At 50.7% G+C, this 27258-nt stretch overlaps 9 protein-coding genes across 9 annotated transcripts; 7 read left to right on the top strand and 2 right to left on the bottom strand.

Moving 5' to 3' along the window:
* Positions 1-452: 452 nt before the first annotated feature.
* ALTATR162_LOCUS8356 (uncharacterized protein) lies at positions 453-4004 on the top strand (the record flags this gene model as incomplete). The annotated part of the gene is made up of 1 exon (XM_043315986.1): positions 453-4004. One exon carries the CDS (start codon positions 453-455, stop codon positions 4002-4004), a length of 3552 nt encoding a protein of 1183 aa, XP_043171921.1.
* A 449-nt stretch (positions 4005-4453) lies between these two features.
* Positions 4454-6274, bottom strand: ALTATR162_LOCUS8355 (uncharacterized protein; the record flags this gene model as incomplete). Its single annotated transcript, XM_043315985.1, has 5 exons — positions 4454-5418; positions 5497-5652; positions 5719-5953; positions 6003-6029; positions 6086-6274. 5 exons carry the CDS (start codon positions 6272-6274, stop codon positions 4454-4456), a joined length of 1572 nt encoding a protein of 523 aa, XP_043171920.1.
* An 893-nt stretch (positions 6275-7167) lies between these two features.
* Positions 7168-9703, bottom strand: ALTATR162_LOCUS8354 (uncharacterized protein; the record flags this gene model as incomplete). Its single annotated transcript, XM_043315984.1, has 5 exons — positions 7168-7930; positions 7982-9086; positions 9140-9376; positions 9427-9529; positions 9584-9703. 5 exons carry the CDS (start codon positions 9701-9703, stop codon positions 7168-7170), a joined length of 2328 nt encoding a protein of 775 aa, XP_043171919.1.
* A 954-nt stretch (positions 9704-10657) lies between these two features.
* On the top strand, positions 10658-11389 carry ALTATR162_LOCUS8353 (uncharacterized protein; the record flags this gene model as incomplete). The annotated part of the gene is made up of 1 exon (XM_043315983.1): positions 10658-11389. The coding sequence occupies one exon, from the start codon at positions 10658-10660 to the stop codon at positions 11387-11389; it is 732 nt and encodes a 243-aa protein (XP_043171918.1).
* Positions 11390-12028: 639 nt separating this feature from the next.
* On the top strand, positions 12029-13648 carry ALTATR162_LOCUS8352 (uncharacterized protein; the record flags this gene model as incomplete). Its single annotated transcript, XM_043315982.1, has 1 exon — positions 12029-13648. One exon carries the CDS (start codon positions 12029-12031, stop codon positions 13646-13648), a length of 1620 nt encoding a protein of 539 aa, XP_043171917.1.
* A 516-nt stretch (positions 13649-14164) lies between these two features.
* On the top strand, positions 14165-15406 carry ALTATR162_LOCUS8351 (uncharacterized protein; the record flags this gene model as incomplete). Its single annotated transcript, XM_043315981.1, has 4 exons — positions 14165-14475; positions 14542-14854; positions 14910-15228; positions 15282-15406. 4 exons carry the CDS (start codon positions 14165-14167, stop codon positions 15404-15406), a joined length of 1068 nt encoding a protein of 355 aa, XP_043171916.1.
* Positions 15407-16664: 1258 nt separating this feature from the next.
* ALTATR162_LOCUS8350 (uncharacterized protein) lies at positions 16665-18140 on the top strand (the record flags this gene model as incomplete). The annotated part of the gene is made up of 3 exons (XM_043315980.1): positions 16665-17432; positions 17486-17893; positions 17979-18140. 3 exons carry the CDS (start codon positions 16665-16667, stop codon positions 18138-18140), a joined length of 1338 nt encoding a protein of 445 aa, XP_043171915.1.
* A 5608-nt stretch (positions 18141-23748) lies between these two features.
* On the top strand, positions 23749-25356 carry ALTATR162_LOCUS8349 (uncharacterized protein; the record flags this gene model as incomplete). Its single annotated transcript, XM_043315979.1, has 1 exon — positions 23749-25356. One exon carries the CDS (start codon positions 23749-23751, stop codon positions 25354-25356), a length of 1608 nt encoding a protein of 535 aa, XP_043171914.1.
* A 1081-nt stretch (positions 25357-26437) lies between these two features.
* ALTATR162_LOCUS8348 (uncharacterized protein) lies at positions 26438-27242 on the top strand (the record flags this gene model as incomplete). The annotated part of the gene is made up of 2 exons (XM_043315978.1): positions 26438-26985; positions 27080-27242. 2 exons carry the CDS (start codon positions 26438-26440, stop codon positions 27240-27242), a joined length of 711 nt encoding a protein of 236 aa, XP_043171913.1.
* Between the last annotated feature and the right edge of the window lie 16 nt (positions 27243-27258).

Genomic DNA, 27258 nt, shown 5'->3' with positions numbered 1-27258 from the left:
CAGTGTAGAATATGTAGCAGATTCTCCCACGGCGTCTCACCTGGAGTCTCCGTGATATCGTCGACACTAAAGTACAAAGCATCACCAAACGTTGTCAGTGTGTTAAGAAGCGTATCTCTTATCATCACACACCGCCCACGAAATGGATGCACATCCCTTAGATGAATTACCGTATCTATTACGGACCGAATATAACTTCTAGACCCTAACACACCGGCGACACGAGAATTGGGCCGAAAAATCGGCGAGCGGGCAAATGATCTTTCGATCTTCTACCAGAGTCTGGTGACACACGATGCGGGGCAGAATAGACCGAGTACATGCAGCTAGCATAATACAAAAGAGGCCAAAAGGTAGCTGGCAATTCTATCTATATCATTTTCGTGACTATTTTCGCATTCCACCACCAACCTCACTCTCACCAGGCACAAGTGCTAGTCATTACTTCGACGATGGGCGACATACACCAAGATGAGAAGAGAAAGATCACCCAAGAGGAAGAAGACCAAATATGGTCTTGGAACGCTACACTGCCGCCAACACCTCACCTCACAATTATTCAAGTGTTCTCCGCACAAGTCAACCGCTCCCCTAACGCACCCGCCGTTGACGCTCCAGACGGTTCGCTAACATATGCGCAACTCAACGACTACTCAACGCGCCTAGCTCGACATCTCCGCACCGTACTCACAGACATCACCGCTGATGAAATCGTTCCAATCTGTTTCGATAAGTCCATCTGGCTTGTTGTCTGCATGATGGCTGTATCGAAAGCGGGAATGGCGTATACAACGCTTGATCCTGGTAATCCAACGGAGCGATTACATGCGTGTCTGGCCACGATCAGTCCCCGGGTGATGCTAGTAGAGGACAAGTTCAAGGAGAAATTTTCTGGAGATGGTGGGATGAAGTTGGTGGCGAACGTACTCGACATATGCAGCAGCGGCTCTGACGTTGGAACGAACGACGAAGTTGACCTGCCCGTTGGCCTACCCCACGATCTTGCCTACGTGTGTTTCACGTCTGGGTCCACGGGTTTGCCCAAGGTAGTTAAGCATACCCAAAGCAGTGCGGTTTCGAACGTCGTTCATGGTCACGGCTACGCGGCTACAAGCCGCGTTCTGAACTTTGCCTCCCAGGCTTTCGCTGCCAGCGTCGTTACTACCTTGAAGACTTTGTGCAACGGTGGTTTACTGGTCCTTCCACCAGAGCGAGAGCGCATGGGCGGTATAGCAAGCTTCATCACTAGGAAGCAGATCACACGGACATTCCTTACGCCCACGCTGTTGAATCTGCTGAAACCGGAGGAAGTGGCTTGCTTACAGTTCTTGACTGTAGGCGGTGAGCCTGTTACCCAACGCCTCATTGATATCTGGGCGCCGCGGCTATCACTTGTGGAGGCCATTGGTATGACTGAGGGTGTCGGTATTGCCAACGCCATCGATGTCAGTGGGAAGAAGTGTCGAGCGCGACAGTTTATGACGGGCTGTGCATGGATAGTGGATCAAGACGATACAGATACGCTAGCGCCGATTGGGGAAACAGGAGAGCTACTTTTCGAAGGACCAGCATTGTGTCAGGGGTATCGAAACGATCCAGAAGCTAATGCGAAGGCATTTATTGTAGGGCTGCCGACCTGGGCGAAAAAGAGGGGAGGGGAGCGACCGAGGACGTTATTTCGGACAGGAGATCTGGCGAAATATGTGGAGGATGGTGTTGTCCAGATCGTGGGGAGGAAAGATACGCGTGTCAAGCTGCACGGGCAGCGTTTCGAGCTGGGAGAGGTGGAGAAGTCCATGTTAGACTGCCTTCCGTCGGGCATGACTGTTGCGGCGGAGGTTGTGGAGCCGACGAATGGTACTGGACCTATGCTTGTTGCTTTTATTCATGGCCTGTCGGCGGACTTCTCCAGCGGAGTTAAGCGGTTGAGAGAGAGACTAACGATTACCCTACCGGATCATATGGTACCGCGCGGATTTGTGGAGCTTAAAGAACGACCACTGAACCCATCCGGAAAACTCGATCGGAAACTGTTGCGCAAACAAGCTGCCGATATGCCACTGATCGAATTGGTGAAGCACACTGGTTCTTTGGATAAGGCAGCGCCAGTAACTTCGCAAGAGAAAACGATGCAGGGTTTATGGGCTATTGTGCTGGGTCTTCCCATGGAGTACATTGGATTGCAGGATGATTTCTTTCATCTCGGCGGAGACTCTCTGCACTGTATCAAGTTGATCGCGGAAGCGCGGAGGGAGCAGATTGGGCTTTCTATCGAAGATATCCTCGAACACCGAACCCTCCAGGCCATGAGCAGATCAGCCAGTTTCGGGGTGGATGTCCTGTCGACCAAGTCAGAAAGCGAAGAACTAACGTACAGGATAAGTGACATCGCCCCAAGTATCGCACAGGAAGATGTCGAAGATATCGCTCTAGCAACGGATTGGCAAGCTTGGTGTATCGGTCAAGGTCTGCTCAAGTCGCATGGCTGGCATGACTACATGATCTTCAAGTTCTCTAAAGCGCTGGATGTTGAGAAGTTGCGGTATGCTTGCCGACAGCTCATAGACCGGCACGCGCTTTTACGGACAGTCTTCGTTGCAAAGGCAAGGAAGACCTTCCAGGTTATCCTGAATTCTAAGGCTTATCCCTTCCACTTCACCGTGATACAGGCGAGCGACGGTCAGAACGTGGATGAGCTTGTCAAAAACACCACCCAGCAGGACTTGAAGCGACACACGCAACTCGGTGATTGTTTGGTAACATTCACCCTAGTAGAAGATCCCACAGAGAACACACACCAACTGGTCCTCCGAATCTCTCACGCTCAGTACGATGCACTAAGTCTTAACAAGCTGTGGCGATCACTCGAAGCGCTGTATCTTGACAAGTCGTTGCAAGTCGTCCCCTTCACCAAATTCTGCGCGGAAGCGTCTCTAGCAAGCAAGGATTCCGAATCCTTTTGGAAAGAGGCCTTGGCTAACAGCGCGATGAGCGAAGTTTGCCCTCACACCCGTCCTAGCGCTGACTGCCCCATCAACAGCGCCGTCAAAACATCTGTTCCGTTAGTGGAACTAAAGACGTCCGGTTATACGAGTGCAACAACCGTTCTTGCCTCCTGGTCAGTCGTACTATCGAAGCTCACGCGTCAGGACTCGACTGTATTCGGATACATCACTTCCGGAAGACATCTTCCTATGCCTGGTGTCTCAGATGTCCTCGGGCCATGCATGAACATCTTACCTTTGCGTGTCGATGTTACGTCAACTGCGCACACTTCCTCGCTTCTCAGCTCAATTCAGACCAACTACCTAAAGTCACTCCAGCATGGCCATCTTGGACACTACCGCATCATTGAGAACTGCACCAACTGGCCTCGTTGGACGCGCTTCTCTACGGTAGTGAACCATCTCAGCTTCGAGCTTGTCAAGCCGCCGTTCTTTGAACTTGGCGAGTGCGCGTTCAGCGTACATGAACCGGAACATGACAAGGCTGATCTTTGGCTGCAGACCTTTGCTCGTGATGATAAACTGGAGGTCGAACTGAGATACTCAACACAAGCGTTCTCGGAGGATTGGGTAAAGACGGTGCTAGACTACTTTGTCAAAGTGTACCAGCAGTTGCCTAATGTATTGGAACGACAACTGTCAGAGACCCTTCCCCAGCTCGGTGTGGCTGCACCCCTAAATCATATGATCAACCATGATCAGCTAACGAAGAAGGTAACAATGCCGGAGACAAAACATCCCAAGGCGTTGGAAGAACTGGTCTTGTCGGCTTGGGAGTCAGTTTTGGGATTGGACTTCAGGTCACATCCTGGATTTACATACCAGACACCATTTTATGAGATCTGGGGTAATAGCATCGCCGCTGCAGCGTTCGCTTCCGAATACTCTGAGAGGGGTTTTGCTATGAGTAGTGAGGATGTGCTTGGTTGTCCGTCTGTCGCAGAGACCATTGTGATTTTGCTACTCCGTACGAAGGACGATACAAAGAAAGTTAGTTAGCGTACTCATCTAGCGAGTGGCATGATAGACTCACCGTGTCCACAACGTAATTCATGCTTTTCCATGGCATATCCGGTGTATGCTGCCTGCCTGTATCCATTGAGATGAAATTTATCCGGCCTGCACTTCGTGCTTGGAACGATATACAAGGAATGAGTCTTGTGCGGAAATCGGTGGAAGCTTTGGTGCAATATATTACCCTTACCTAAAGCGACAAACCGCATATTGAACGTATTTAACGAGACGAGACCAGTCAAGATCCTACTTCCAGATTGTTTGGCCTGACGCGTAGTTGAACAGCCCTCAGCCCAGCGCTTACGAACTTCTCCTTCCATACGGTTCAAAAGGAAAAACGGCCGCAATGCCCGCCATGAAGATGTACAATGCCGCACAGATATATATCGGAACAGCTGTCCCAGTCTAAAAAACCGCAAATGTTAGCAACAAACTCATACAGCCTCGTATCTGGCACGTGAACGGAGACAGAGTGTGTAAGAAAAAGGTTGAAAAGAAGAAGAGAAGGGTAGACTCACATCAGCGACCGTAGCAATGACCGCACTTAAGATGCCCATAACCCTATTCCACCCAATCGCAATCCCATTCCCGGTACCTCTATGCGCACTCGGCAGCACCTCCGGCGTATACGCATAAAGTGTGCCATAATAAATGTTTAGACAGAAATTGATGATACACGTAAACGCCACGTTCTGCACTGCAGTACGAACCTGCGTGTACGCAAAGAAGAACGCCATCGTGACCAGTGCGCCGATGACCATGGTATACTTGCGACCGAGACGAGTATGGCACATATATCCCGCTAGTACAGGACCCCAGATCCCGCTGAAGTTCACAAGGGTGTAGTTGCGCCAGGTGATGTATGGCGATGGTTGGCCGAAAGCGGCACCGCGGGATGAGAGGTAGGCGGGTAGGAAGACGTTGTATAAGGGATAGGCGAGGCCGATTAGTGTCCAAGAGAGCCAGATTAGTGATGTTGAGATACCGATTCTGCGAGTGGAGTAAAGACCGCGGAGGTGCATGGCTATCTCCCCAAACCCCCATTTGCTCTTGTTTCCCCGTGCTGCAACGCGATCTACGGTGCCGCAGTCCTGCATCTGGGTGAGGGTGAGGCTGCAGGGCCGGTTGTACTTTGTTGCAATGAAGTGGAGGGTTTCGACACACTCTGCGTCTTTTCCTTCGCTGACGAGAAATTTGGGTGTCTCTCTTAGCCGGATAATAGTTATGCGGAGGATGGACATGACGAACACAAGAGCACCAGATGCGTACCAGACATAGCGCCAGCCTTGGTTATTGGACTTTGTGCAGGGGCCCGCATTTGGGTCGATGGATGGGTCGGTGCAGCTGAAGTTTGGGAGGAAGGCCCAGGCGAAGAAACCAGCGATAAGTTGACCGATGCCTGTTTGAAGTGTTAGTATCCAACGTTTTTGTGTTAGTTTCCTCAGTACTAGTTGACTGAGAGTAAGAATAAACATACCCCACCAAGCTGCCATGAGCGTAAGCATCCACTGCCTGTAACTAGGCAGATACTCCAAGAAGACCGCCGTGTCCAACACCAAGTTGCCTCCAGCGCCAAAAGCACTCAAGCATACAAACAAGCCCAAGACCTCCCAATTCGGACTTGCACCGGCCACTGTGAAGATGAAGGTACAAAGTCAGTGTATGCCTCTCACGTGCACTTCGTACAGTTGAAACTCACCAATGGCAAAGACGGAGCATATCAGCAGACTAACGTTAAACGCCGTCTTTCGACCAATGATGTCGGCGGATAGACCCCAGAATAAAGCACCTGCGAGCATACCAACGTATGCGGCGATGGTCAACCCGTTGCGGTAGGAAGGATTGAACTCGAGGGTGGCTTGGGCGGCGATGACGGATTGGATAAGTAGAATCAGCGAATCGACAGCGTAGCCGAAACCATTTAGCACGAAGAGCTGAGGTATATTAGAGACGCCCAAGTGCTTTCAGAAACACAATAAATACCTTCCATTGATATTTCGTAAAGCCAATCTAGGGACACCCAGTCAGTAAATAACGACCGAAATGTCCTCAAAAGCCAAACTCACCTCGTCAATAGCATTATTGACCAAATGCATCTTCGCATTCAGCACAGGATCTGTATGCTCGAGCTGCAGAATATCGTCCTTACCCAAACTAGTCGTTTCGCCGTATGCGTCTTGGTGTTCGACATCGTGGTCCTGCTCTTGTCCCTGCTCCTGCACCTTCTTATCTGCAATCTTCTTCGTATCCTCCATCTTTGCAAGGCCGATGCGACACCACAAAAGCCACTCAAATTGCCTTGATACAAAACCCCCAACTCTTTCAATGTCTTAAAATCGCACGCGATACCCGTTGAAAAAAAACGTAGCGATGAACTAGACGAGATTCCAAACAGAGTGGGCACACGAGGGGTAAAGGTAGATCTATGCATCGCCATCGCACCGACAATCTGCATCTCACCGTCACTTGCAGCGAGGGCGAAGCGAGGGATAAGACTTTCCTACCCGATTTACCCAATGCAACGTCCGATCCCACCACGTTTCTCGCTTGGGCCGAACGCAGTGTTACTCGCAGCAAATCAAGGCAGCCGGTTGCGAGCTCGTGGCTCGGCTATGATTGGCTGACATCATAGGCGGGTTGTCCGTGACAGGGTAGCTACATGAGCCGATCGCTCTTGGTATCTCTTGGGAAGGGGGCGTTCCGGGCAATAGCGACACGGGAGGGTTGCTAACTCAGCTAGTAACGTAAGTGTTTTGTATGATCGGATGTCGGGTGTAGGTGGAGATGCGCGCGCAGGATGATTGGAGATGGAAATCGGCTATATTGCAGAGTTCGGCAACATCAGGTATATTGGCTAGAGGACGAAGGTGCAAAGCAGTAAGAACGTGCCGCGAAAACTGAGTACTCTAGCTGAATGTATCTGCATTGATGGTAGTTTCTCCTTCGAAATATGACTACACGTATCATCGTGCAGTGAAAGCCCCGATACTTGGATGATAAAGACACCTTACTAGTATAAGATCAGGCAGAAGATAAGCCTTTGTACATAATATCGCTGTGGATGTAACCCTGGTATCCTAAACGCCATGCTTAAGAGAAGGTATACGCAACCATCAAATCGGTGAAACAACTGAACAAAATGAAAAACCTACGACTGGCCAGAGGTCTGTGTCGGGATATTCTCTTCGGTGCTCGCGATGGCACTGTCGCCCTCCGCCATCATCGTAATTGGTGTTGGTGCAATCCGCCGTCTCTTACTCTCTCGTGCGTCTACGTCCGATTCCGGCACGGCGTGTAACTCTCGTTTCTTAGAAGTCGAGGATACATCGTCACGGTCAGACTCGCTCATTTCGCTTTCTCTTCGTCCGACCTGGCCGATGTTTGGCATCCCGCTGACTGAGCTACTTGCACTGTGCGTTGCGCCTTGTCCATGAGCTGGTGTAAGGGGTGGCGTCCACATTGGGACGGGTCCAGAATTGGCAGCAGCTATGCTAGGAACTGACGACATAGCCGGGGTTGGAGCGTTCATGTGGCTCTGGTCACCTGCACCAGGAGCAAAGGACGAAGCAGTAGCGATGCTGGATACTGAGTTGCTCCTTGTGGGACTGCCGGGTCTTGCGGGAACGAACGAGCTCGGAGAGGCTGGGAAGCCTGCAGATGGTTGCCTCTGCATTGGTGGCGCAGTAGCCGTCGCAGTAGCTGACATGCTTCCGGTCGTCGGTGTGGGGGTCGGAGTAGAATTATTCGACGCGTGGCCCCCTGTGGTATTGATCGCAGCAGGTGTCTGCTGTGGGCGACTATGGACAGCTAACGGTCCCATGTATTTCTCCCCAAGTTCGCCGGGAGCGAATGTGATGGATGAGCAGAAGCCGTCAGAGGACGTCATCAGCAGCATAGAGCCATCATTGGACCTATTCATCTGTCAGTCGAGTCACAAATCAAAGCTTTGTCCAATCACCTACCAAGTGATATCTGTAAAAGTAGCAAAGTGCAGGTTGCTGACAATGCAAAGTGGCTTTTGTTGTTGCGTATCGTAGATGTGAATGGCGTCTTGTGTTGCAACAGCATATATCATACGATACGGGAGGGCGAAAGCCGATGGAGGCCCGGCCGGCAATCCGGATTGAGCGGAAGCTTCCCCATCGGCGGGCTTGGGCGACGGTGCTGATAGACTTGGCGAAGGGGAAGGCGCACTTGTAATGGGCGGAGGGTCCATTGATGAATGTGACGTAGGGGGCTTCGACGGCATGACTGGCTCAGGCAAAGAAGGAATTTCATCATCCATGTTTGAAGTATCGATGGTGATTTGCCTGGTTGGCGGAACGGTCTGGCGTAGGGTATAGTATACCGGCGAGCAACGAACAGCGACCGAAGGCTTCTTGTGACCCGGAAGATATGCGACCGGAGGCTTGTTCAGGCCGGCACGAGTATATATGTAGACTGTATTCGTAATGTCCTCGGCTGGTTTCGCTTCGCCAATTGATGGATGTATCGCTTTGTATTGCCCTGCGGGCGTGAACAGCAGACTGCCATCCGGGGCGAAGGTAAGGCGTCGGAAGAAGGAGGTCAAGGTTTCGTTGAAGTAGATGGGTGCGTTGCGAACCCCAATTGTGCCAATACTGCTAATACTGGGGGAGTTGGGCATGACTGCAGGTAGTGGCATAGAAGGGGCTGGTGAGGCCGAGCGCCGCATTGACGGAGATGAACCAAAAGATGAACGGCGGCTGTGTGATGTTGGCGGCGGATGCATGGTTGGCAGAGCCAGTGATTGCGGCGTGCCAGGCATCGATGGCACGGGTGAGCCAATTGCCATTGAGTCGGCAACGAAGGACGCTCGGCCGCCGAAGTCTGGGGGTGCAGGACTATTCGAGGATACACGTCGTGCGGGTAGGTCCATCTTGGTGACCTTGCTGTGCTGGGCTAACGAGAATTGGCCGTCTTTGTTCTTCAATGTGTAGATGTGTACCGATCTATCAGACGATTGGGTTGCGATGTATTCGTTCATGGGATCCCATGCCACGCCCTGGACGTAGTGGTTGTGCTCGGCAATCTGGCGTACGATGCTTCCTAGACATTATTGAGCAACTATTGGGGAGGTGGTGCCAGGGTAGGTGTCGTACCAGTTTGAGCGTTGTATATGCGGGCAATGTTATCCATACTTCCTGTGATAAAGAAGACGCCATCTGGAGACCAGGCAAGGTCGTAGATCTCGGAGCCTATAGACCTGCACATGGCCTTTACTCGCCATGTTTCTTTATCTTCGAGGCCCTCCTCGCCGAAAGTGTGCGTGGTCTGGTTCTCAGCTGGGACCCAGAGCAGAACGTTGCCATCGTCGCCGGCGCTTGCGAGCATTTCCCCTGTAAGATGTTATTCATCATTTTCGTTGATTAGCGTGGGCTGAGAGTACCTCGTGGACACCATCGTACTACATTGACGGCCTGCGTGTGCTTTACGAGGGTTGAGAGATAGGTGACCTTGCGTTCTTCACCATGGGTCTCGACATTCCAGAGCTGTTGTACACATCAGCGCATGTCCAAGTTATTGCTAAGTTGATGTCGACGCACCCGGACATTGTTGTCTCCGCCAGCTGTTGCGAGGCGTCCCTTGCCGTGCGGCTCAAAGTGAGCTGAGTAGATGGGAGCGTTCTCGTTGTGCCAGGACACCAGAAGCGGAGCAGCCTTCATTTTCGGTGAGGCTACGGCTCATGGGCCCTTTCAAGAATCGAGCTTCTGAGCAAGAAGTCGTATCGAAGCGTGTACGTGGAGGTATGCGTAAGGTGTTGGTTGGTGGTGTCAGACTATGATTGCGCTGATGGGGGGAGCGTGCCGTATGTGCTGATTGCAGGAGATGGTTTGCGAGAGGTCACGAGAGGACAGCAGTGGATATGGCTTCGGGTTTTGGGTGCAATGTTTTCTTTGGGTGCGTGCAGATCTCTTGACATAGTCTTTGAGGCAATTGATGGGTCTCGAGTGGTAGGCACTTCTCTGGGCGGCCTGCACACGCACCCGGTAGCGCGAACGTTCCGCGTCGCCTTCTAGCTCGATCGGGAAAGCTTATTGGTTTTGGTTTCACTGTCGGATGCACCGGGCACGACTCGCTCTCTATAAAGCAGGTGTTTGCTACGTCAAGGACGCGTCCTTGGGTATTACTTCTCGTGTGTAGCTTTGCTGTTGTTTACGAGTACTCTACAGTTGACGGTATAGCCGCCGTGGTCCAAGATTAACCATGTCGCTTCCCTCCGTCACCCCGGTGACAGCGAGCTAAAAGATGAGACACAAGCGAGATATGGGCCTCTTACAGCGCCACTTATGCATCCAACAACGAGCTACGTTTCTTATCATTTATGCGGCACGAACTACTGACCCGTTGTTTTGGTCGCCATGTCATCCAGGGCACTCTATGCACGGGCCTAGACTGGAAGATCGCGATCATGAGAAGACACCACCAGTGCATTCAACCACACTATCCTAATACGAAGCATCACTTGATACACGGATCCACTCAGTGCCTCTTTCTTCGCTGCAAAAGCAGGTCACACTCCAACTATCTCCAATTCCCCTGAAGCGTTACCGTTACCGAGCAAAAGCATACAGTAGAATTTTCCGTCTCGCCAGCCTTCAGCTGCATCTGCATTTACCATGTCAGACCAAGGACCCACCCGCCTTGAAACCGAGCTCGAGCTGTTAGAGGCCATGTATCCCGATCAGACACACTATGACCCCAAGTCACGGGAGTTAAAGTTCTCGCACAATGACCATGCCTCGCTCCTTCTTCGGTTACCGGAGTCGTATCCGGAATTAGGATTGCCGGACATCATCTCTGCGACCGACGCAGCAAAGGATGACCTGCGCATACGTGTCAAATATGCGGTGACAGAGCTTGAATTAGCTGAAGGAGAAGAAGTGCTTGACGCCATCGTCGCTGCTTTTCAGCAGGTCGTGGAATCTGCTCCTGCCAAATCAAATATGACCCCAGCAAATAGCGACTCAAAGGCAGATGCAAACGACAACACCTCAAAAACTGTTATCGTGTGGCTGCATCATCTTCTCAATACCAACAAACGCAAGATTGCTCTCTTGCCACCAGCAGTGACGCCTCCCGTATCTGGGCTCACCAAACCTGGCTATCCCGGCATCCTCGTCTACTCCGGTCCATCAGTAGCTGTCACAGAGCATGTCAACGATCTGAAAGCAAAAAATTGGCAAGCGTTCCAGGTGCGATATGAGGGAGAAGAGCTCTGGCACTTTACACATGGCATGGGCGTCAAAGAGATGGAGAGTATGAGCGACATCGTCAAGGGCGTCGAAACAGAAGGCGCGACTGGGAAGATACAAAAGGAGGAACTCCTAAAGGCTATCGGTATCAAGTGAAAAGCTGCGTTCATCTATGGCGCTGTTTCTATGAGCACATAGAAGGAGCCGCGCGAACCAGGTTCCATTGGCTGCGTTCGCTAAGCCAACTCACAATGCAGCATGTGGGTCCAGCTTCTGCCTCAGCCTGACGTCTTCAACTCTACCATCCGACCGAAAGTTGGCGATGCATACACTACGCAACCTCTTCTCATTTCTACTCCTCCATCATCACAACACGATCGATCGCAATGCAGTCCGAATGCAGTGAATTCGTCGCTTCAGGACACCCTGCATCTTCGATGACCCCTGCGGACAGGGTCGAACGATGCTCGAATTGCAACAGCGACCTCTCTGCAGCAGACCTAGATTTGGAGTCGGTGGCCGAATACTTCAATCAGGAGGAAGTACAGAGATATTGGGAAGAAGGTGCTGCAGGCGGCTGCGTGTTTTGTTGCCTCATAGCGACAGTTTGGGCGGATGCAGGACAGCAATACAGATGCTACAGGTCTGGATATGTAAGGTTAGAACTTACTACAGGTAAGCAGTACTTGCTACGTTTGGTCAACATACTCTCCAAACTACCGCATACTGCTCATCGCGGCGTGTATGCAACGATCACTCTCTATTTAAAAGGTAAAGCTAGCTCTGTTAATAGATATGTACTCCGATACCAACACCACAGATTCTGATCTTCCCAGTCTCTTAGAGAGATACAAGCCAGTCCCTCAACATGCCATTGATCCTGCGTGCTTGAGTTTGGCAAAACAATGGTTGTCGACTTGCCTGAATGGACATCAGCAGTGCGATAAGCGGTTCGATACGGCTGGCCCCTCTCGGTTAATTGATCTTCGTGGCGACGTTATCAAGCTTGCACTAGCTCCAGAAGAGTCAACCCAGGGCTCCTACGTTGCGCTCAGCCACTGTTGGGGCGGTTCGCAATCACTTCAAACTACGTTGGCATCTCTGGCTAGTTTCCAAGAGCGGATTTCTCCCAATGACCTACCGCAAACATTCTTGGATGCTATATATGTCACGCGAGCACTTGGATTTTCGCATATCTGGATTGATAGTCTATGCATTATTCAAGATGACGCTTCAGATTGGGAGCAGCAATCAAGTATAATGGCAAGTATATACAGCAATGCTGATCTGGTTTTGGCTGGTGTTGCAGCCGGGTCAGCAGATGAAGGGTTTTTGCGAAAACCAAGGCAATCTTGTGAAGGAATTGTAAATCTCAGTGTAAGAGGAGGCGAATCTTCATTCGTTTATAGGGTAGTGCCCGATTCACATGATTTCATAGAAGAGCCGTTGTACAAACGGGGATGGACTCTACAAGAGAGGTTGTGTGCTCGTCGCTTCCTCGCGTATGGCAACTGGGAAATGAGCTGGGAGTGCAAAGAGTGCTCTTGCTGCGAATACCACGGTAACAACCTTGACAGCGATTCAATCTCGCAACAAGAGGGCAGTTTTGGAGCCAGGATGGAGACTACAAGTCCACAAGATTTTGCACAGCTTTGGGGTACTCGTGTTGTCTACCCATACTGTCGGAGATCACTGACGAAAGCTACGGATACACCAGTCGCAATATCAGCTCTTGCTGCTCGGTTCCATTCACAGTTCCAAGGTACATATCTCGCCGGCTTGTGGAAAGAAGATCTCTGCAAAGCACTATTATGGTTCTCCAAACCACCGGGACGTCCATCGTCGTTTTTTGCCCCTACTTGGAGTTGGATGTCGCTTCAACTGCCTCATGAAATTGACTACGATCCGACAGTTACGTCAAATCACGTTCTGGAAGAAACACTAGTCTTCAATGTGCAGACCGAAGTAACGCCTTCGACCACCAACCCTTACGGCCCTGTCTCGTCTGGCACAATACGCCTGGCCGGTATACTGATCTCAGCATCGCTCGAAGCTGGTCGCTCGCCAGCAGATCCCTGGGAGGATGCCAAAATGTCCACGTTGCGGTACAACATCTCCAGTGCAATTTCCTACATCGACACACCAATTGTTCGAGTGGATGCTCGACTCATGAATGGAACTGAAGAGAGTACAACAAAGCGAGCTGCAAGACAAGAAGAAAATCCTGGTGGAGCTTACCCGGTAACACTTCTTCCAATCTTTAGATATAGCTGGGGTGTAACGGGACTCTTGCTCGGACGGTCAGTCACGTGCGTAGGGGCATATGAGCGCATCGGCATGTTTGACTATCTTTCTGGATCTACATTCGACTCCATGAGAAAAGACTACGAAGTCTGCGACGTCACCCTTGTCTAGTATAGTCGAATTCTCCTGATCTATTACAAATGCATATTTACTCCTGGTTGCACTCGCTATGGTTCTTATGGTCCTTACCACGTTCAGATCTCAATTTTCACACCCCCACCCAAATCATTTTGAAATATAGAAGGAAACAGATGCAACATTGATTATGTTATTTGCTGCACTACAAGCGATTGTCTTTCTGAGACAAATGTCTTCATGTCAAGCAATGACTAGATAAGTCAGCCTATGGTCCGTCTGATGGATTGCTATACCTACGAATATCAAAGCATTATGGGACAGATCTGCTTGTGAGCTCGAGCACGTCTGCGTTATCTAGGTTCGGCCGGTAAGCCGTTCTACGGATTGGCTGAATACGGACGTGATAGTCACTTTATAAGACTTTTGTCTACTAATACCTAGAGATGAATCATGATTCAAGTTGATTTCTGGTACCTCCGTGTATGGGATACCGATCCATTTCCAATATTCATGACGTGTTTAGGGTGTACAGGTAAGCAAGTGAGCAAGATGTCAGTCGAGGTTGGCCCGAGCGCGGCAAGTCCGCATCTCGAATCATCAGAAAAGTCTCCCGCAACACCAATTCGCAACACCACGTCATCATACACTCTCTACCAATACCACTCATATGGCTGCACCAACCAGATGTATGGCCACGGCCACGAGAAATATCCAAAGTTCACGAGCAGCGCGCATTACGTATCGAACATTCGCCTCCAGCACATCGAGTCCGGTCGCATCATCGCGAAAAGCAACGGCGGGGAACACAACATGTCTGCGGGAACTACAGACCACACGGAATGGATCTGGGAAGGCTTCAGGTAGCTGCCAGGGACAGACAAGGAACTTCTCGCAATCCGCATCGCGGAGCAAGCTTAAGACGATAGATCAGATACGGGCAAGGAACAAGGGCGGGGTACGTTCTCTCTCAAGGATCATTCACTAGATGGCAAACAATCGGACGTTCGGTCAGAGGCTGACATTTTGCAGCCATTCAACCTCACAGCCGCCATCCTCTTCGTCGCAGCCGGTGGAGGACTATGGGCCTACTTCACATACGAGAAAGAGCGCATGGCACGAAAGCGGATAGCAGAGCAAACAAAAGGTATCGGCAAGCCCAAAGTAGGCGGACCATTCCACCTCGTAGATCACAACGGCCAGCCCTTTAGCAACGAGGACATGCTAGGCAAATACTCTCTGGTACGACAAGACTCCCACTCCCCTCTAAGCAACCACACTGACACTAGTATGACAGGTCTACTTCGGTTTCACCCACTGCCCCGACATCTGCCCTGACGAACTCGACAAAATGGCCCTCATGTACGACAAAGTCGTTGCTGAATGCGGAAACGTCCTCCTCCCCATCATGATCACCTGCGACCCCGCGCGCGACAACCCCAGAGTACTCAAGGAGTACCTAGCGGAGTTCCATCCCGACTTTATTGGTTTAACGGGCAACCACGAGCAGATCAAGAATACTTGCAAGGCGTATAGGGTGTACTTTAGCACGCCTAAGGATACCAAGCCTGGTCAGGACTACCTGGTTGATCATAGCATCTACTTCTATTTGATGGGTATGTTACGTTGTATCTGGAGTGGAAGGATTTTGGACTAACAGACAATATAGACCCAGAAGGCGATTTCGTCGAGGCTATCGGACGCAATTTCACGGCTGATCAGGCTGCTAAGGTTATTTCGGATCACATCAAGGACTGGGAGAAGCCGTTGAAGAAGGAGACGAGATGGGAGTAGACAATTAGACGATATGAACAAAGCGTTGGAAATGCAAATAGGCCGGAGTGGCTAATCATCCATGAGACGCGTGCGAAGGTTACACGATTAGAGAAGCAGTGTAGAAATACTGTGTACGAATATGATGGGAGTGAACTTGTACTATAGCGCAGGCAGGAACATGTACACTACATGTATGAACACCCATGTTGCAAACATGTAGACACCCCATGCAATCATGAAAGTAAACACATGTGGACGGCAACTTCTACTCTGCAACCTATAACGGAGTGTGATAAAGAAGAGTAAGACATCCCCTACTAATGTATACGTGTAATATATGTATCTACATGTTTCTAAAGCAACGACAAGAACCACGACTAGTGCAAAGATTGGCCGCCATAAGAGCCGCCATGACGTCTCCAGTGGGAGAGAGCTTCGCCTATACGTTCGTCGTCCGTTTAAGCATGAAAGCCATCGTATGAGAGTCTTATGGACTACTACAGCTGCATACAGTGACTAAGAGGTGTTTGGAAAATACACCTACATTAAGATTATTGTATTGAATTATCTGATCGCGTTGTGTTGCCCTGCCTATGCATCAACACTCGTCCTGTGTGGAAAAAAAAAAAGACAAGCACGTAGGCAAAAAGAACCATTCGCGATGGATAGGGCCGAACCGGAGTCGAACCGGTGGCTTCGGGAAGGCGGTTTTGGTGAACTGCAGTCCTACACTCTACCACTGAGTTACCGGCCCATCAGATGAACGATGGGTGTTTGCGAAATTTGTTTACTTACAATTGCACGTGATATGGGGTTTTCTGGTAGAAAGTCGAGTTTTGACTTGGCTGTATGTGGGGTCCTTCCCTAATCGGACTTTAGTCAATCAAGCAATCTTCTGTTTACTCAAGTTCTACGAGGTTTACCGTTCTTTCGCTTGCATTATGCTTTTGGCCCTCTAGTATGCTCGCTAACTGCTCGCACTTTCGAACGGGCTTCTAATGATGACACTTTCTATGTAAGCCGCTCTTGAATCTGCAGGGGCGGATTTATCAGCAGTACCTGCATGATGGCACCGGGTGCGGGTGTAGAGGACTTTGTATTGCACGCTCACCTGTTTGAGCAAGAGGACAGACCTGAACAGTCTTAGCCTAGTCGCGCTTAGACGATGAGTAATGGGCTACTCGTGCTATGGTAACACATGTTCAGAACAGTGTCGTATCGCGACAAGCAGGTTTTGGCTTCCTCTTTTTACCATGTGCTGATTACGCTGAAAATCATGCAAGACACCAAAGTGCCGGCTCAGCAAGGATTCTCGTCCTCTTCACCACACCCTAATCCGCCTCCCTCACTGTACAGACATACGTTCTTCTCATCCCAAGGCGCCGCAGCGCGGAAAGCGCTTATTCCTGGACTTGTCCTCCCGCTGGTTTACAATGCGATTTTATTATGGGCGTGCATATCATTGTTCTTTGGATCACTGGTTCAGAACAACGACGTGAGCAAGATAAGCGTCTCTGCCATCAACCTAGACGATGGGTTATTTGGGGAAGGGATGATGAGCGGTATACGAGAAGTTCTAGATAGCCCGGGAAGGCATCTACAATGGAGCTTCAGCTACGAGAAGACGGATCCAGTCGCCAGCGATACTTGGGGTAGAAATCTGGTACTGGACGAGGCAGTCTGGGCCGTGTTGCAAATCAATGCTAATGCATCATTGAACTTGCAACAAGCTTTGGCGACAGGAGATGCAGGATACGATCCGTCGTCTGCGATAACATTGTACTTTGCATCGGCAAGGAACCAGGTCACCACGCTCTCGGCGACTGTACCAGCTGTCATGAGTCTCGTCAACCCAATCCTTGCCAGGCTCGCCGCTGTTTCCACCGCTGAGTTCTTGAAGAAGATGGCTAGTGATAAGACAGCGCTTTTGACCAGTCTCCAGTGTGCACAATGTCTTGCTTCGCCTTTTGCAGTCAGGCAGATCGACCTGATACCATTTTCTTCGCCTGTGGCATTTGGAACGTTGAACACTGGGCTTATCTTCGTATGTTCTGACACCCAGAACCTCTCTCTAATCTCCGCGTTGACAATCTCCAGCTTCTAACCTTCACTTTCAACATCTTCACCGTCCTCCGCGCATCCGCAGCCATCCACGGGTCTGTCTTCACGCTCCGCACGCAGCTCTACATGCGCAGCATCTCTTCACTATCAGCGTACCTCTTTCTCAGCCTCATGTACACGCTTGGCATCCTAGCCTTTGGTATCCCTTTGACTGGTCACTACACCACTCCCGGAAGCGGATTCATGGCGCTGTGGATGCTGAATTGGTGTACAATGGGCGCGTGCGGACTGATCATGGAAGCGGTGTTCACCGTTATGGGGATGCCATGGGCGCCTTTTGGATTGAACATCTGGTTGATTGCGAATGCCAGTGCGAGTTTTACTAGCTTTGAGCTTATGGTTGGGTTCTATAAGTATGGGTATGCGATGCCTTTCTATCATTGCGTAAGTGTCTCTGGTGTTGTTCTTGTCCGTTGTGATCTAGTGGTCAACATCAAACGAATCTGAAGAGCTAATAATCAAGATCCAGATTCAAGCTACCAAGTCTATTGTGTTTGGCACAAGAACTCATTTTGGTCTCAACTATGGCGTTCTTGTTTCGTGGATGGTACTAGGCTGGTGTGGTATGTGTCTGAGTACAGCATGGCGTATCACAATGGGGAAAAGGACTGGTATCCATCGAGTACCATAGATACGAGTCGCATTCGTCGGGAAGAGCGGGATACAATGTGCTTCGTAATGCTATGAGATACACAGGTGTCTGGTCAGAGTGACGTAGGATGTGTAAGCTAACTGTTGTACCCCGAATGTGGTGAGCTCTCAGGCATGTCCCAACTAGTAGCGTACAGCATAACGCCACGCTAAGGGTGCTACGGAGCTACTTTCAGTCAATTGATGCACATGCACACATACACAGTACTCACCATGTCTCGTGTGACGCGCAGTCCAACGATCAATGGTGAGGGGTTTGCAGGAATAGTGCGATGACGTGGTCTCTTTCAACAGCTTCTCCACTTCCCGCGCGTCAGGTCTGCCGCATTTCTGTTCATATTCCAAGAAGGGAAAAAGAACAAAGGGGCCCTTGGCTGAGCTGCATATGTGCAAATTCGAGAAAATTCAAACGATAGTGAGGGACCTACGTTCTCCAAAGGTCATCCTGCTAATCTCAATTGTCTTATGCCTGCCGACATGACAAATCCCTATTCGGCGATACCTGCCTTGTTTTTCTTCGATAGGCTGCAGGATCAAGCAGAACAACGTATTAGATCGCTTGAATTCATCTATTCCTGTCCTCAGGGATCTTTTCCACGAGGCTTTGTACAATTCGCCATCGCCTCGTATACCTCGATGGTAAGGATCATGGCGTACGCATACGGGTAGACAGACCAGGGGTATTTGAACTGACCGGTCCCAACTCCAGAGGTCCCAGGAGAAATTTTGAATATCACCCGCAAAACGGGTGCCGTTTTCAACCAGAGCTAGCCCGGAGTCTTCGTGCTCGTCTCGCACCACTTCCAACAAAACGCCAGACAACCTCAACGACGCTTTCGATATTACTCCAAACGGATGATCCTCACAGGTTGTTGGATCCGAAACGTCAAGAATATCGACCAGTGGAGACAAAGGGATACGACTCGCGTCGGAGCCAGCCGACAAAAGATGGTCGTAGTTCACTCCACAATTGACTGAAGCCCAAGACCACGACGGTGCCCTGGCTGGTTTGGTTGTGTCTGCAGGAGTAGCACCTGTTGCATACCATAGGAGACCGAGGATCATATCGCGCCTCCATAACCCTGCATGGTAGCTGTCATTTGCTATCACTCCAAATCTTTTCGCAATTCCAGCTATCGCAGGTAGCCTATCTTCATCGTATGTCAGATCACGAGATGTAAAACCTGCTATCATTTTGTACCAGCAGGTATAGATGTCGACCTCTGGGGCTTTCGGCATGAACGATGTCATGCCATTGATTATGCAGTGGAGAAGACGATGGTTGTCAACTGATATGTTTGGAGCGTGCGGTATTCCCAGCGGATATTTTTCACTGGTCGATAGTGTCAGGCAACGTCAGATGAGACGGGTTCCCGAGAATATGATAGAGCGGCGAGACAAGGCCTGTTCCTGAAGAACCCAGGCTCTTCGGGCTAAGGAATTCCACAAGTGGGATTCAAGGTCTCCTGGATCGCCATGTTGTTCTTCTTCTTTCGTTGGATACCGAGAAATATAGCATGCCTGTCCGGATAGGACAACTGGACAAGGCCAAAACATTAGACCAAGGCGCTCTTTAAAACATCCTTGAGTGGAATTTGCTGCTGCTGCCGTGGAAATGGTCAATCTCGAGTTGCCGTACACAAGTCCCATTCTCGGCGCTTCTTTTGCCCAATCTTCTTGCAATTCTTGCCCTTGAATGATACACAAAGAGTCGATCTAGAGGTAATCTATGCCTATTTCCCTGCAGACTTGAACAGCGTGCCGAAATGTTTTTGGCAATTCTTCATCCTCGATGCCTTGCTGTCGACAAAGAAGAGTCCGATCAGTTGTCGATAACGGTCGATTGTTGGGATCTCCCCAGCAATGACTTAGAGTAGCGTAGCGACCATTCTTCTCTTGTCCAGACGCAAGATAGCATCTGCTAGATCCTTTCTGCCCTACCGCTATCACTCTCGTGGGTAGCGGTGGAGGCTGAGAATCGGCCTGGGAACATACTGGATGCGATGATGTGCAGATGTCCAGCCAGGCTTTGATTCTGGATAAACTCGCCGAGGAGCCAGTATTAGTGTCGCTCCCTGAAGGAAGACATGTTTCTGGAAGGGCTGGAAGGTTGCCTATTCTATTGATTAATCGTGAGAAACTGTAGACATTTTAGGAATAAAGAACGCTCACTGTCCATAGGTTCGCAGATCAGTTGTCCACCCATACCTGGCAGCAAGTCGCCACATAGTATGGTGATTCGGACTTCATCCACTTTGACACCAGTCAAGCGGATTGTGGTTTTTACCCTTTGAAATCTGAGTTTGATGTCGCCATCTAAGGAAGCCGAATTAAAATCTGCTTTACCAATCCATCCACCCCTGGGCTCTTGATACAAGCGACATTTTCCCTCCCACGCTGTCAACAACAATCCGCAAAAATGGCAACCTCCACGTGCACTCTCGAGTAATGCACTAAGCGAGTGGTGATGTTTCACAACGACCCCACGGAAGTTGTTGATGCTATCCCAGTGCGTACTCTTTAGATGACCGAGGCTCATACAAGCGGAACAAAGTCTGTCGCTTTCTGAACGGTCTGGTACCCGAAGTTGACTGTCCCCGAAGCAGGCTGGTCGAGCCTGTTCACCACCAGGAGGACAAACCCATTGTTGAGTCTTGATTCTTATGCCACCCGGCACTACTTCCCAAGGCAAAGAAGCTTGGGTCGTTGGGGCCGGACGCGTTAAAGCCAAGTATACCTGTCCCATTAGAGAGAACTCTGCCAGCGGATAGAAATCGGTGCCCTCGAATCTATTTGAGCGACAACAACCATGCAGGCGAATTAATATTTTCAATGCTGGACAGACAAACGAGCTTGGTGAGTGATGATATAGTAAGGTCAACTGAGGCTGGGGTTTGAGGGAACAGGCAGCAGGCGTGGCGCGGCTGCACGAAGGTTTGGATGTGGTGGCTGGAGTTGCGGGGCAGTGCATATTGACCTATCAAACATCTCCAGCGACTTGGATGCAATGCATGAATCATTGCGAAACCCCTCAAAACGTCTCTGCTTAGTCGCTGCGCCGTATTGCAAACACTTGCCACTCGTTAACGAAATGATCCTACAGCTTGAGCAATGCTTAAAGCAACTTGAAAGAAAGTCAGCATAATCATCACAGTCGCAAACCTAGACCCGGCCAGTACAATTGTTACTCTCTCTCTGTAGTGATGAGTTTGACTTGCAGAAAAGTCCAAAATTAGGGCATATCCCTCCAGTCACGAAACAGAATCCATATACTCCATGGCTTTGCCGTCTGTAGATCCTTATCCAAAGTGATGATTCTAGATCACAGACACGGAGAGAGATCATAGTCGCATTGCCAGTCGTTGGGTTAGCAGGATCGATATCTCGGACGTTGCCAAACGCAGTCCCCGGTCCATTCAGCGCGGTATCGAATCCATACTAGCCAATTCAGGTCATGGTATCGCTGTGCGGGATAGCAATTTCGACCTAGCCCAACTCACACACTACGACGTGGGCTTTCACAACGTGATCGGCCCCCATATTCTGCTCAACCACGACCATCCTTGTCTGTCGGCTGCAGTTTCTAGCGTTGTCACTGCAACCACAGCAATTTCCTTCCTCGCAACTTTGTACCATGCACGATGTTCAGATCCAAAAGCATCAAGGATACGAAGGCGTCACTGTCAATGGCGGGCTAGATATCGAAGCTTGTCAGCGGCGAGCGGGTGATCAAGGTGAACTCCAATACTCGGCTTCGCCCGCGTACAGCTACTTTACGATGACCTGACGTGTCTGATATCCTCGAGCTCGCTCCTGAACAGCAACTATCTTTAGGCCAATGTCTTAGGCGGAACATGGCGGTCGAGTAGGTATTGGTGGAGAGCGATCATGATGCTGATGCCATGATATAACATCTTACGGCTGGATGTATAATCGGCCCCACTACCCTTGACACCGTCGTAGGAAGTGACGTAGAAACGCGTTATTTTGATAGCTCTGTTTCGCAAATAGACGTAGCTGTAATGATGCCGCTTGTGTACTTGTACCTGCGACTTGTTCAATGTGCGAGGCCTAGTTGTCCTTGAGGATATTTTTACATTTCGATAGTCGTTGGTTCCTCACCTAAAACTGACAGTACCATGGGAGCACTTATTGAAATATGGTTTGGCGCTGCGATAGCAAGAATGCCTCATAGGTGACGTGGAGACGATGGAAAGATGACGTGAAAAACGTGGAGACAGTGTTTTCAAAACAAACTGGTGAAGAAGAAAGGACGACAATCAGCGTGGAGAGACGGTTGATGAAACCTAGAGCTGGAAACGAGGGTGTGCTGAGCGTGTCGGTCAGTATAGGCCACAAGGCGAGCCTATCCGCGGTACAAAAGTCAAAGATAAGCGCCGAACGCGTGCCGCCTGCGCCAGGGTACCGCGAACCCGAGCTGTGGGATTGCAGTTAGCTGATCACCGAGACGGGAGAAGTTCCACGGTCCCACGCACGCGTGAACACATGTTATGACTGTGCATGTTGAACTAGTCCTTCTGGACCCCTAGGACAACCAAGTTCCATAAGGCTCAGTGCTGGACGCCGCACCTCACAGCCCGTCATGTCTGCATCCAAATAGAAATCGACCTAGCGCCATGTCTGACTCAGCGGAGGAAGCCCTGCATGGGGTGCAAGGGAAAGCTGCGTGTCATGCTGGTGGAGACCAATCGGTCAACCTGATGCAGAAGAAGCAGAAACGTGGTGGTGTTGCGATTCTAGGCTCCGTGAGAGGTGCGCGAGATACTCAGCTGAAGCAAAAAAGCACGCAAGGTGGAGTGGACTCAGTGGAGAGCGGCACAGTGGCATGCAGACGACGGATCGCTTGCAGAGGTGCAGGAGTCAACTAGGCCCAGAGGGGCAGGGGGGTCTCGCCTAGGGCGTGTTAGTGGGATCTGGAACGTGTTCGGGCTGTGAGGGGATATCCTTGCATGGCACCAACAACTGCAGGGCAGCTGATAGCAACAAGTGATGCTGCTTAACTCTATCATGCGACCGCGCCGCGGATGCCCGCTAGAGATTGCCTCGCCGTGCAGTCATCTACTCCGTCAGCCTCCATTCGCACACTCCTGCACTATCATTCTCACCGTCAGACTCCAGTCGCACCTTCCTCGGTGACATACGACGCCCCCATCCGCATTTCATTTTACAGCAGGAGCACCCCTGTCGCAGTTTCCAGATATACCCAACGCGCCTGCCACCATTTCTCTCGCGTCCTCTGCTGTTTTGGCGTCATCTCTACAGCGACATCAAGCTTTGTTCGTTTCTTCGACTTGCTTTTTCAGGCGAGAGCAGATCACTGCCTCGCATCGACTACGGGGTTTCCGTCGTCAAACCGCTACCGCAAGCCACCCGTCAATGGCGCCTTCTCGATCTCGATAGGTCCATGAGTTGCTTTCCCATCGCACGCCGCCGCTTCCAAATACGACATCGATAACCCTGCAGCCTGCAGACAATCAAGCATCAGCCCTAAAACCCTCCACCCGCCTCGTGAAAAGTTCCCGGCAGGAGGCTGCAGCAATTCATCCTCAAACCAACAACCTTCAACAATGGAGTCTACCACTGAAACCATGGCTCAAAGACGAACATCACGACCTCGCTCGATGAACCCATCGCCAGCCACGTCGACATATGGATACCACAACACCTACCATACTCATGCGCAGCTCCCGGTCGGGTCACCGCCTTCGTACGCTCGAGCCATCGACCCTCAGACCCGCTACATCCTGGATGAGAGGACAAGGACGGAGAAGGAGGCAGTTCGCAACACCCAATTACCACCGCCATACACGTGCACAGTCGAGATTGAAGGAGTTGTTGGGATAAAGCAAGAGCTTTCATCGCCATTCCAAGTCTCGGGACATCGCGAGTGGCACGATGTCTACGCCATACTTCGAGGGACGCAATTGAGCATACACCGCATAAAGTACCCAGGTCTCCTCAGCAAGAACAAGGAGCCATCCCCAGGACGATTATTACGAACTTATTCTTTACAGCACGCTGAAGTTGGCGTGGCATCCGATTTCAAAAAGACGTCGTTGGTACCCAAGTCACCCTTCGCGCACTTGGTTCCCGCTGTTGCTCGGCCCAAACTATACGAGACGGATCCACATCTTTTCGAGCCTGTACGGGAACATGCCATCCGGCTGCGTCTGGAGTTTGAGCAATTCCTGTTTTGTCCATCGACTGAGGAATGCATGCTTGACTGGGTAGAATCGTTTTGCGCCGCCATCGACATCAGCGCACCTCTAGAAGATCGCAGCGAGCCCCGCTACCGAAGTCTTCCTCGTAGGGGCAGACGACAACGCATTTTGGAAAATGTGCAATTTGGCGACAACCTCGAGAGCCTGACGAGTCTGGAAGCCGGTCGACGCATCATTGCACAACAGGAGCAGATTATCCGCCAACTTTACCCACATCTGGCCGGGACCCGGGAACCAGGTATCAGCCACACAGCTCCTACGGCAGATCTAGAACTCGACGATTTCGACCCAGAGGATGTTCGCTTTCCGACACGCTATGCGAGGGATTCTCTAGCACGCATTTCTTCACACGAATACGAGCAAGGCGATGATGAGCGTCATGAGAGTGGCTCCTCGTTTGATCCCAAGTCAGCGTGTGCGCCACGACCTTCAGCTGCGCAGACCCTGCGGTATCGCCGCCGTTGTGCTCCAGTGTTGCTTGCTTCTTCTCCACGCGTAAGCGACGTAGTTTTTGGCAAAGGCCAACGCTTCCGCATTAGCGTCAAGGCTCATATGCTCGTCGACTATACCCCGCACCCACCTCGCTACGATGTACATGGCTTCGCGAGGTCTAAACGCCCTACCAACATCACAACGAATCACAGCTCGCCAACAGTCACTGCGGGTAAGACTATTACCACAACTGTCTCGCCCGAGAGACCCAGCTCGCCTGTTCGTGGTGTTAGCGATAATTCCATCACCTCCATCTCATTCGGCGAGGACTTGGGCCCTGTTCGCTCAAAGTCGAACAGTGATGCCACAGGCCCATCAGGTCCACCATCGCCGTCTGGCATGTCGCAAACAAAAATGGATGCGGCACGCCAACTGGAGACCATGGGAAAGCGTCGACCGAGCGAGGATAGCCGCGAGACAGGCTTGAACGCCGTTACACTTGGTGTTGGCTTGATGATCTGAACACCCTCCACACATCTCCTTGACATATTTTCCTATGTTCTACTGCATTATATGGCGTCATTTGAGCGCATTTCAAGGCTTGCGGGCGTTACTACTGCTACTACTACTATTTTTTGTTTCAGCGTTTGTACTGGTGCCGCAAGCCAGGAAGGAGGATATACCCACTTTACTTTGTATGGAGTATAGCAAGAAGGATTGTATTGGGTTGGAACTCGTAGTCGGAGGAAGAGCGTCAGATGTATATAATAGCCTATATCAACACTCAACATATTCATATGCAAATCTTACATATCCATGTTCTCGACTAAATATCCCTTGCTCAATTGTATACTAAAGCATATTGCGCGGTATAATTCCGCAGCAGTTTCCAACGTAATCAAGGATGGGGGAACTATACAAGCTTCCTTCCAAGCTTTCCAAATGTTAACAGCATCGTCATAGACGAATGCACACTAGTCACTATCTAGACATTACGCCTGATCTCTAGCCCTACAACACTACACTTTGTGCTTCACTATTACGCTAGTAGGCAGACGACGTATTTTCATAGAGGGAGTATTCTGCGCTGAACGACAGCGGCCCAAATCTTGCGGCCCTAAAACATCCCGACTTCACCAAGCGATGTTGATTGGTAACCGTGCATGGCTTACACAACTCTCACACGGCACCCTTCGCGCCTGTTTCGTTACTTCTCTTGCACGTGCCCTCCAATGCTCTTTCCGGATTTGTCGTCCTAGCTTATGACGCAGGTCGTATCTGCTCCACGATTGGCAAAAGGGCATGGATGTAGGACTGGATAAGCCGGAGTTATCTTGCTGACATACAGGTATGTAGCATAAAAGATTACAAAGATGATGGAACAAGGAATCACGGGCAAGACGGACGGACATGCCTGTAGCTGGGTGTTTCTCTCTGGATATAAGTACCAGCAGAAAGGAACAAACATCTTCTATACCATCGACCTCGAGCAAACTGTTGTGCACCTACGCCCGTCTCTCATCGTTACCTACGTTACCTCGATCGAAAATAACTACTCATCCTCGTCCATCCATCTGTCCCATCGCTCAATCATAGCAAAATTATGTCCACCAAACGCGTCGCCCTAATCCTCGGTTCCGGCCCCAACGTAGGCACCGCCATAACCTCCTCGCTTACCGCCCTAAACTACCGTATCGCAACCGCCTCCCGCTCCGGCACCAACAACCTCTCCCCCTCTACGGGTATCCTCTCTCTCACCGCGGACTTCGCAACCCCGTCCTCTATCCCCACCCTCTTCGCCGCCGTGGCCCAAGAATTCGGTACTCCCCCCAGCGTCGTGATCTGGAACGCCGCTACGCTTACACCCCCGCCTATCGAGGGAAGCGTATTATCTGTGCCCGCAGATCAATTTACAAAAGACCTCAATGTCAACACCGTGAGTCCGTACGTGGCGGCCATGGAAGCAGTCAAAGCCTGGGAAGGTATGCAGGGCAAGGAAGAAGGGGGTAACAAGACATTCATCTACACGGGGAATGCGCTGAACCAGATTGTCATGCCTGTTCCATTGTTTCTGACGCTGGGCGTGGGAAAGAGTGCGAGTGCGCATTGGGTTGGGTTGGCGGATGCTACGTACAGGGAACGAGGGTATCGGTGAGTTTCCTAGGGCAACCTTTTCTTCTTTTCTTTTTTTCTTTGACTTGAATTGAATTGAGTGGACTGGAGAGGCTGATGCTGGTCGTTCTAGCTTCTTCTACGCGGATCAACGACAGCCTGATGGTGCACCCATGGGGAATGGTGTTGATGGGCCTGCGCATGGAGAGTTCTATGCAAAGCTGGTGCAGCGGGAATCGAACGACGTACCATGGTTGGCTACGTTTGTCAAGGATAAGGGATATGTCAAGTTTTAGACAGCCTGTATGGTAA

The sequence above is a fragment of the Alternaria atra genome (assembly GCF_907166805.1).
Source record: "Alternaria atra isolate CS162 genome assembly, contig: 29, whole genome shotgun sequence".
Classification (NCBI taxonomy): Eukaryota; Fungi; Ascomycota; class Dothideomycetes; order Pleosporales; family Pleosporaceae; genus Alternaria; species Alternaria atra.
The sequence above is the reverse complement of the archived record's forward strand: the minus strand, read 5'-3'. Positions and strand labels throughout refer to the sequence as shown.